Source organism: Kryptolebias marmoratus, linkage group LG10 (genome assembly GCF_001649575.2).
Source record: "Kryptolebias marmoratus isolate JLee-2015 linkage group LG10, ASM164957v2, whole genome shotgun sequence".
NCBI lineage: Eukaryota > Metazoa > Chordata > Actinopteri > Cyprinodontiformes > Rivulidae > Kryptolebias > Kryptolebias marmoratus.
The window spans coordinates 10,119,663-10,129,381 of NC_051439.1; the positions used below are offsets into that span (position 1 = coordinate 10,119,663).

The 9,719-nt window shown below is 41.9% G+C and overlaps 2 protein-coding genes across 3 annotated transcripts; one reads left to right on the forward strand and one right to left on the reverse strand.

The window, feature by feature from the left end:
- Positions 1–351: 351 nt before the first annotated feature.
- On the reverse strand, positions 352–6,692 carry wdr20a (WD repeat domain 20a). The gene is made up of 4 exons (XM_017409649.3): positions 6,398–6,692; positions 4,222–4,404; positions 2,742–4,082; positions 352–1,274 (listed from the first exon to the last, which is right to left on the reverse strand). The coding sequence occupies exons 1-4, from the start codon at positions 6,659–6,661 to the stop codon at positions 1,221–1,223; spliced, it is 1,842 nt and encodes a 613-aa protein (XP_017265138.1). The 5' UTR covers positions 6,662–6,692; the 3' UTR covers positions 352–1,220.
- On the forward strand, positions 6,681–9,106 carry LOC108233831. Of its 2 annotated transcripts, none has more exons than XM_025006310.1 (6): positions 6,681–6,795; positions 7,218–7,266; positions 7,833–7,888; positions 8,003–8,074; positions 8,241–8,333; positions 8,407–9,106. In XM_025006310.1, the coding sequence occupies exons 2-6, from the start codon at positions 7,230–7,232 to the stop codon at positions 8,998–9,000; spliced, it is 852 nt and encodes a 283-aa protein (XP_024862078.1). In that variant the 5' UTR covers positions 6,681–6,795; positions 7,218–7,229; the 3' UTR covers positions 9,001–9,106. The 2 variants fall into 2 exon arrangements, with proteins under 2 accessions (XP_024862078.1, XP_017268023.1); XM_017412534.3 differs by having other exon boundaries at positions 6,716–6,940.
- Positions 9,107–9,719: the final 613 nt, after the last annotated feature.

Here is a 9,719-nt window from a genome sequence, read left to right on the forward strand (position 1 = left end):
TTTTTGTGACTGAGGCGTGAACAGATCAGAATCATGACACCTGAGCGCATTACCAAGTAGGTGCAAGAAAAAAAAACAAACAGAAAACAGCGTATTCAAGATTATTTTAATATTATTAATATGTATACTTTAGGCTTTAGAAATATAACTATCAATGACAAAACTTCCACTGGAGTAATGGTAGTTTGCTTAGGCCCCCATCAAATCAATTAATTACAATATACACATTATGATACAGAGCAGATTTAAATCTGAAATAATATTAAAATAAATGCTCAATAGATAAAGGTTTTAATTTTTTCTTTTTTTTTTCCTTCCATCTACTGTATTAGCCATTTGTGAGTTCTTATCACACCCAAAAATGTAAAGCCATTTTTTTTTCTAATAAACTAAATTTAAGTGCAAACCTTTTTTTTTTCCTTTAAAAAGACTATGACTGCAGCATCCTGCTTTACAGATTCAGATTTCAAGACTGAGGATGTTAAAGCCAAGTGCAACAAGGCAGTCCTCAACCCTCTTTTTTTTTTTGTTCTGTTAGAGTAGTTATAAAAACAAACAAAAAAATCAGTGCAAAGTCATCAACGGAGAGATTCTAGACGAGAAAAGACAGAGGTGGCGGGTGAATGTGGATGGATGCCTACTTTCTTTTTTTTCTTCTTCCTCCCCCCACACGCTCACGCAGTTGTTCATAAAAAGGGGTTAGCTCTTCCAAAATTCAGATTTCTCTCAGTGGCTCTGAGCCTCGACAGGATCATAGAGCAGGATTGTAAAAATGGGGTGCATGGAATAAGAAACTATCATTATAATCTCAAGACACAACTGTGGGGTCTGCAGTTAACAAAGCCGAGCTTTAATTTCCAGAGAGAATAACAGTCTGATTAGATCGGACACAAAAGAAATCTTTAAAAAAAAAAAGAAAAAAAAAGAGAACTCTAAAATTTGTTAAAACTCCAGAGAGCAGAACAATAGCGCAAAACTCACAAATTGCACCGCACCTTCCCCTGTTTAATTTGTCCTCCAAGTCAAGTGAGTGATAAACAAACAAACAAAACAAAACAAAAAAACAGAAAAGCCATTAACAAAATTGGGAGAGGAAAGGGTAAAAAAAAAAACAACCAAATATATAAAGAAACAGAAAAGAAAAACTTGCAATGCTTGCAGGGTGAAGAGCAGCATCAGACTCTGGGTTGCAGGGTTCTTTAGCAGCAGAAATATTGTGGCTATACTACTGTTCCACTGGGAGAGCTGGCTTGGTTTTGGGATGACAGTAAACCCTAGAAAAAGGAAAACAAGGAGATTTGCATTGGGAGAGTCCACATACTGCAGCAAAAAAAATCAAGCAACAAACAGCTCAGTAAAAGTGGCCCACGACTTTCCAAAAAAAAGCCAAGCCTCTTCCGTCAGGTCGAGAGCTTTGACGCCGAAGGAGAAGCTCCGTCGTCCTAATAACTGTTCAGAGCGACTTCTTTTATTTACTGCAAGTGTCCTAATCACGTTTTCCAAGACAGCCTTTTTAAAGCTTCTAGATGTCAACATATGCATTTAGTAGTTGTCACTAACATTTATTTCAGTGCATTTTAACTTTAGGGGGTTATATTTCATTTTCAGCCGTCTAAAAGGAGCTCTAAGGCGAGCATTTAGTTGTGTCACTGTTAGCCTCCGCTTAAATATAAGTAAAAAAAAAAAAAAAATCGGGCTTTCTGTTTATTCCTTGTTACGACTTTCATGATGGAGGAAACAAAAAAATAAATAAATCATTCAACCACAGATAAGGGACAAGGATTTAAAAAGGTTTACGCACACACAAAGCTTTAAGCATGCGAGGAGCTGCGGGGGCTTTTCAGGCAAATATAGTGTTGTTTGCATAAAAGCTGAGGATAGGGTTGTGGTTCAACGGCATGTATTAAATCCAACTATCTGACTTTTACATCAAAGGGAACAGAGTTTGATGAATTTCAAGTAACTTGAGCTAGAAATTCAGTTTGGATGACTGTTTTAAAGCAGTAAAGACAAATAAAGCTGTTAGTGACTGCAAGTAATTAATTCAACGTTAGCATCAGTTAGCTGAGCTGGTCCACAACGGTTTCCTCTAACCAGAGACGGAGGATCTAAAACTTGGGATTTCTGATTGTTCTCACGCACGGAGACGACAGCCGCATCTGCCGTTACTTTGATACGTCAGCTGTTATCGGCGGTCACTATCAGCTCCACAGAGTATAAAGACTTGGAAGAAAACGGTTCTAGGCAGCTGTGACAAAATTAACATTCAAGCCTTAAACATCGGTGGTAAGTTTAGCTGCAGGGAAAAGTGGCTTTAAGCAAAAAGCTGCTAATGACACTTGTGGATGAAAACAATAAGATGATGCAAAAGCTTCCTAAATACCTGTGTAGGTGGATGATTTGTTAGCTGTGCACTTTTATAATGAATCAGTGAACAAATTTTAATAAAAGGTTAATGTTTCCCCTTCAGCTCACAAATCTATACAATAAGTCCCCCCATCAAAATGTATAACCAGAAACTACATTTTTATAGTAGAGAAAATAATTTAAACATAGGCATTATAGATATTTACTCTGTTTAATGTGCCTCTGCTTTTAAAGTTTTAATATGTTACTTGCCTGCCTGCAAAAGGACAATCTGCCTAGAAAAAACTAAAAATGCTATTCGAAAAGTCACAAGTTTATAGTCATAATTTCATCACTTCAACTTTTCCCCACATTTCCTGTTAAAAAGAACTTACCACTTTGCCTGGCCTCGCCCATGTGCAAATAAATCCTTCCTGACAAGCAGTCACTAAACAGTCCTCTAAAAATATGAGTACAGTCAGTCTCTCGTGTGCTATTTTTTTACAGATGAGGGGCTCGAGAAGGGGCACATCCTCCATGCGCGGGCAAAGCAACGTGCCCAGTGTCTTAGCCGGGTCCGTTTTGGTTTTCGTCAGCAGGTTGAGCTTGTCGCTGCTCTTGCTGCTGATGTGGCCCATGCTGTGGTTGCGCTTGTGGTCCTTTTCGTGGTGGCGCTCCTTCCGGTCGTGGAGTGACAGCGTGGCGAATTTGCTCACGCCAGTGGCGATGGCGCTGTCCATGATGCCGCTGCTGATTCCGCCGCCCCCGCCGCCCGCCTTGTTGGTGCTGTTTGCCGTCGTCGTGCCGGCTGAATGGGGCAGGCTGTTGGAGCGTGGTAACGTAGTGGAGACGGAGTTAATGCCAGGAGTATTGGCACCACTGTTGTTTCCATTAGTAGTGTTACTAGAGGTGTTAGTGATAATTGTAGCGCCCGCAGGAGGGCTAGTAGCATTCATCACATTAGTATGTGTCCGTGTCCTTGAAAGAGGAAGGTGGGGGAAAAGGATGTCCTCAGTGAGGTCCCATAGGCACAGCTGAGTGTCCTGGCCCACTGAGCCAAACCGGTACGTCACGCTAACAGGCCTGCTATCCGTGGAGTTGCGCTTGGAAAGTCGAGACTGGGTGCTGTTGGCCCGGTCTCTTCCAAAGTGGATCATCTGATCCTGGAAGTCCTCGTCGCTGCCGCTGAACTCCATCGGGTCGCTTTCCTCCACGCTAGTGGTGTAATGGTCGAACGCCACCACGCTCACCCATGACTTGTGGCCGTGACCTCGGGCGATGACTCGGCAGTCCAAGAACGACCACACGGTAACTAGATCGTCCTCCCCGCCGGCGACTATGTACTTCCCGTCGGGGCTCCAGCACACACACAACAAGCCACCGAAGTAGCTCTTCATGGTGCCGTGGAGCTCCACGGCGTCAAAGTTGAACACCCTTAGGAAGCCATCTTGGCTCACACAAGCGAGGAACTTCCCATCTGGAGAGAAGGCAAACTCGTTTAGAGCTCCCTCCCCCACTGTCCATTTCAGGAGAGGGTTTCGCGTCGATTTGCTCTTGCAAGTGTGTACGGAGTAGTTCTCTCCCTGTTTGAGCAGCTGGTAGTGAGGTGCTGTTGTGCCGCAGGTATGCTCCACATTGTAGAGGTACATATTCCCACTGGCATGAGAGACCAGGAACAAGCTCTCGGAGCCCGGCACCCATTTCACACACGTTACTCTGGACTTGTCTATTAATCTCTGTCAGGAGACAACGAAGGGTGAGGTTTGAGAGACAGACGAGGAGGGAGAGAAGCAAAAAATATTTCGGTCAACAAGTGATTTCTTCACAAATCAGAACAGAAAACTCAGCTCTAACGTCTGCCCTTCTGGGACCTACCTCCTCGTTGAAGAGTTTACTCGTCTCTTTCTTGATGGGGTCGATGAGCTGCACCTGTCCTGCTGAGAAACCCACCAGCAGGGACACACTCTCCGCTGTCGCCGTGAGATGGTTGAAGTCATGACACGTGGGCTGCGTGCCCTTGTAAATGCGCTTGTCTATGGGCTTGCTCAGATCGGCAGCCTGGGGAGAAAGCATAAAACACACAAAATGATCACAGAATCCGTTATAAAGATCTAAAACGACTTTGCGCACGGTGTTGCAAGAGATAAAATGGTTTATGGGGACACGCAGATGCTTCAAATACTCCCGAGAGCCAAACAAAACCTGTTGAAGGTCAAGTCCTTAAACCACACATCTTCATAAAAAGAAACATAACAAAACTGTATAAGTGAAAGCAAATATTAACTTAAATGGCCCTCAGAATAACTACAGATGTAAAACAAAATGCCCTCAACTGCAGTGAGCAAGTCATGAGGCATAAACTGCAGATAAACAATTTAACAGCAGTCCCATTTCCTCGTGATTTACAGTCAACACCATTCGCAGAACGGAAAATACATGTGAGAGGACGCTGATGACTCGATGGTTTCTTTGGGACCGAGTGTCTCACGTCAATAAAAGGCCTTTTAGCATTTTAAAAAGAAAAGTCTTAATGTTTTGGAAACAAAAAGGGTTCTGTGGTTAAGATTTGTACTTACATGTTTAAATTTAAAGACTAGAGATGGAAAAATATTAGATTAACAAAAGATTTGACAAGGCACATGGATTGACCTTCATTCACCATTTTCTGTCAGACCTAAATTGCTGACAAACAACTATATGGCATCATTGTGGAGTTACATGCTTTCACTACATACATTTTAACATTATTGGCTCGGATTGTGTCCATTTTGCTTCGTTCCTGCATTTCACTCACACACGTTTATCAAAAGCCTTAGAAAGAAAGAAAAATTAATTTCAATCGGTGCCGTTGAGTCGTGTGTCAGCCAGTTTCTCCTGTGCTGACACAGCACGGCTGAGAAAGACTCAACCTCCCAAACCCAGCTTTTTAAAGAAGAAAAAACACATTTTTTTATTTGGAAATACACTGTTTTGTCAGTATCTTGCATCACGACTTTTAAACACAACAACCAACATGTTTTTTTTTTTACATCTGGATGCAAGTAATCATGTGACGTTCACTCAAGTCTCTGCACTCTGCCTGGGCTTTTGGAGAGAGAAAATGACTCATTAAACTCTGTGCAGGATACGAAAGTGCAGAGGGCAGCGACACGGTTCTCAAACCCATATACGCTGTAATCACAAACACGAAACACAGTGAGTCAGCCTAATTTAATCAGAAGCATTCAAACCTGCAATCCTGCTGCTATTAAAGGGATTTATTTAAATAAATAGAGGGAAACACTTTGGTCTGACAGGTGCTGCAAAACTGTTTTACTGAATTCATTCACGGTTACTATGTTATCTATACCCTTCAACCAAACAAACTTTGACAGCTAAACTTTAAGTATGTCGTGCTAAATGTTTAGTTTCATCAATCTGTGTGACGCATCGAGGTGTAAATACCATACTGTCATGTGAATAGACTGGCATCAAATATAGACAAAACCACCTTAAAAGCATCTGCAGTGGCTACAGACACTAATAATATAACGAGATTTAGAGTAACGTTGATAGTAATAAGCTTATTAGCCCAACACACTGACTGTGCCTCACTGTTATTTCTCCTGTCAAAAGTCGACAGGTGCTAACGGATAGCTACCTGCAGCTCGGTTTCATCACAAACTAGACCGACAAGAAACACTTTAAACTCTGACAAGTTAAGACCCAAAGAGGGCAGCTTTACCCCAATTAGTCTTGAAAACTGAAAAATTCAACCACCAAGCAGAGAAGGAATCGAGTAGCGGTCTAGGCACTGAGTTGTAGCCCTGTGGCCTCGGAGTTGCTGCTGGTTTCTTCATGTTAGCCAGTTGCGCTGCTCGCTAACGACTAGCCTAGCATCGAGCTAACGAGCTAGCTGCCAGCTACTTTCAAAGTCAAGCACCTTGTCAAGAGTTATTAAACAGCGCGAAGGCAGAGCCCCGGAACCCGAGCAACAGCCGGGGCGGCGGGGACGCACTTTAACCGGCGGCATCTCGAGTCCCCGTTGACATTAGCCGAGTTAGCACGCTACCTTTCTAACGCCTTTGTAGATGTAGAAGTAGAGCTCACGGCCCACATTGAAACAGATCCTGTCGCCGTTACCCGACTGGTCGTTGACGTTCACGAAGGAGACCTTAACCGGGTTGGAGCCCTGCGAGTTGAAAGGCACCCTGTTCGGACGGCTGTATTCGGAGTGAGTGAGGAGTTTGTAGACGCCTTCCCGAGTGGTGAATTGAGTTTTAATTTCGTTCATCTCCTTCCCTCCTCCCTCCGCCGCCATCTTTGAAATTAACATTCATCCCTTTCCCCCAGGCCGGATCTTACGCACGGATGGGAGCGGGGCCGAGCGACGCTGCGAACGGGCATTCCGACTCTCCGAGCCCCCCCATCGGTTCACGGCGGAACTGAAGGAGAGCTGGGGACCAAACTGTAACTTTTAACCATTTCTGAAAATCCCAAAGGGTCAAAATTAACTTTAAACAAAGTGGTATTCTTGAGAAAATAAAACGTCATACAAGGGAAGTAGTTACCGAGCTATCAAGTTCGTAGCTAGTTAGCATCCATTAGAAAACAGGTAAAACTTTGCATACTTTATTTTAGTTTTTTTTTTCAAAATAATATATATAACACACGGTTACAAAATGGACAGAAAGCGTGACAAGTTATATAAATATTTGTAGACATGTTTTAATTTTTAAAAAGGCAGCTTGTGTACTTTTTTTGCTGCTTTAAATCAAAAACACCTGGTTCTCTGCTGATTAATGAAGCTCCCTGTGTTTGTTTGTTTTTTCTGACTGATTTGTTTTTACTATTTTACCGCATTATTGACCATATTTTTATATTTTTAAAAGCGTCCTGGTGCCATGGCGTGCAGGAGAAGACAGCAAAGTTCACTCCAGGGTATGTATAGGCCTATGGCAATATTTCTTTAAAGGTTAAGTGTTGTATTAAAATATTGGGTCTGAAACGTTTAATTCAGCATACAGAATAAGTCTGAAAAACACATTTTGTCAGATTCAATATAAATGTCGGCACATTAGAGTTATTTTGTGTTGTCTTTTGTTTTATAATAGCTGCAAATTTCTAGAAAAAATACAAATAAATCAAACCATAATTGCATAAATATGCAAATTCTTCAGTTTTTATTGATCTTTTAGGTGTTTAACTGAAATATTTCCAATAAACCAATAAATATTCTTGCTGACATGTAAGCCATTTGACTTTTGTTGTATAAAGATCAGAAGGTTTATATTAAAACATGCAAACAATCTAGAAATATTTTTGCATCAATGCCCATTACTAGGCATTGTAGTTTTAAATATGTGTATTTTTTTAAAACAACGTGCTAAAAAGGCAGCATCATCAAGAAAAATGCTTTAATTTAACATATTTTGCATCATATAAACAAAAAAAAACCCCAATGTATTATGATAGTGTTTAAATGCAGTATGTGTTGTAACGTTCAGATCTCAGTGAAAGATATTTACCCAACACCGTTAACCAGCTTACCTTCAAGTACATGGTAAGATAATTAAGCACCAATTTACATTTTTGTTTTCTTAAAGATTAAAACAAACCTGAAGCTGTGATGCGTTCATGTGAACGAGGGTGACCTCCGTTTTCTTTTTTTAAGCAGATGTGCAAAATGGATTCCAGCTCAGATTCCGACTCAGAAATCAGCCCGAGATGGTCTGACACCAGCACTCTGGTACAGCCTTAATTATTTTCAGTGGGTATTTTCTAGAAAAGTAGTTTTGATCTTGAATTAAACCTACTACTATAAACAAATCCCATACTGTTTAGACATCTTTCAGAATTTAGTTTTATAGAGGTGTTTAAAGGGGGAGAAAACATAATTTGTGTTTTTTGTTTAGGGATGTGTGAGCAGCGCAGCAGAGAGTGGAACGTCACGCCGAACAGCATCGTTAGCGTACAAGCCTGCGGGAAGACACGCCCCTCATTTTCTGGTAAGCGTTCGTTTCTGCTGCGAAAGCATCCCCCCCCAGCTGTGGCTTCATGAAGGTGTGCTCGTGGTTGTAGTTTTTGGACCCGTATGACGGGAGTTCGGAGGATTCCGACCGGTCGAACCCTGATGCCAGCATCAGCAGCAGGCAAACGAGGCAGCAGGGAAAGGGTGGTGGATGTCGCCTGTCCGGCCGAAGGAGGCGACCGGTCCTGCATCACCCTGCTGCTTTTGTCCTCAGTAAAATGAAAACTGCGACCAGGGATTCTCTAATAGATGAGCAGTCTGCAACCAAGCACGACAGTGACGTCCAGATGAAATGTGGAAGCGACTCTGAGCTGTGGGACTGTGACAGGGACGGCTTTAGAAATACCGCAGAGGAAAAGGCAACTTATTCGACAACACGCATCCAAACTATGGACGTGGAGCTGCAGCTGGACGAATCAGGCTTCCACACGAGAGCCTCCACACCTCACCCACCCAAACGACAGGCCTCGGTGGAGGAAATGCAGATGCTGAACAGCTGCTTTGAGCGATCCCCCGGCTCCTGTAACCTCAGATCCCTGTTCAAGAGAAAGGTGGGACTCGGGGGAGCAGAGGTGGCGGCGCCGGGGCCAAGAAAAAGGCAATGTGTCGATAACATGGAGGACGAACAAGAAAGAAAAGACTGAACAAAGTTAAAACCTACTGACAAGAAATGTATTGTTTACTCGTGTGTAGTAAAACTGTTTACTAAAACTTTTGTTTTTCATACAAAGCTGATAAGTTTCCGTTTGAGCACCTCCTGATCTGAACATGATTCACCTGAATTTTAGCCTCAGCTTCTTTATAAAAACCCTCCATTTTTGTTAATTTGATGAACTGTTCAGATTTTATTTTATACACAGTGAGCCAAATGAATACAGAAGTAAAATATAAACTGTGTAGTGGCTCGTTGAACATCAGCTTTACATTTTTCGGCTGGGACTGGACCTCAGGTCACCACTGATGTTGAATCAGAGTTTAATTGTGCAGCCATTCTTGGAACTTGAATACAATCAATATAAAGAAAGCTGAAATAAAAAAAAAATGCACCATTTGAACCAGGAGTAGTCTTAATTTCTTTCTGACGTTGATGCATTAGTTTAAAGAACAGAAAGCTCACATTTAGCTTCAGCTCCAAGATGTTTTTTTTGTGATATTTCAGTTTAAAGGAGCAGTATGGAGGAATTTTTGCAGACTACACATTGCCTCACTCGGTTTTCTGACCTGATGCTGTAGAATCCTACACAAAAGACAAGTCTTTGACTTGCATACCTTTTTCTTAATGTCTAAATACTGTCTGCCAAAAACCCAAACTACCGTTTGAGTATATATAAAGAACATTTTTAAATTTCACTACATTGTGACC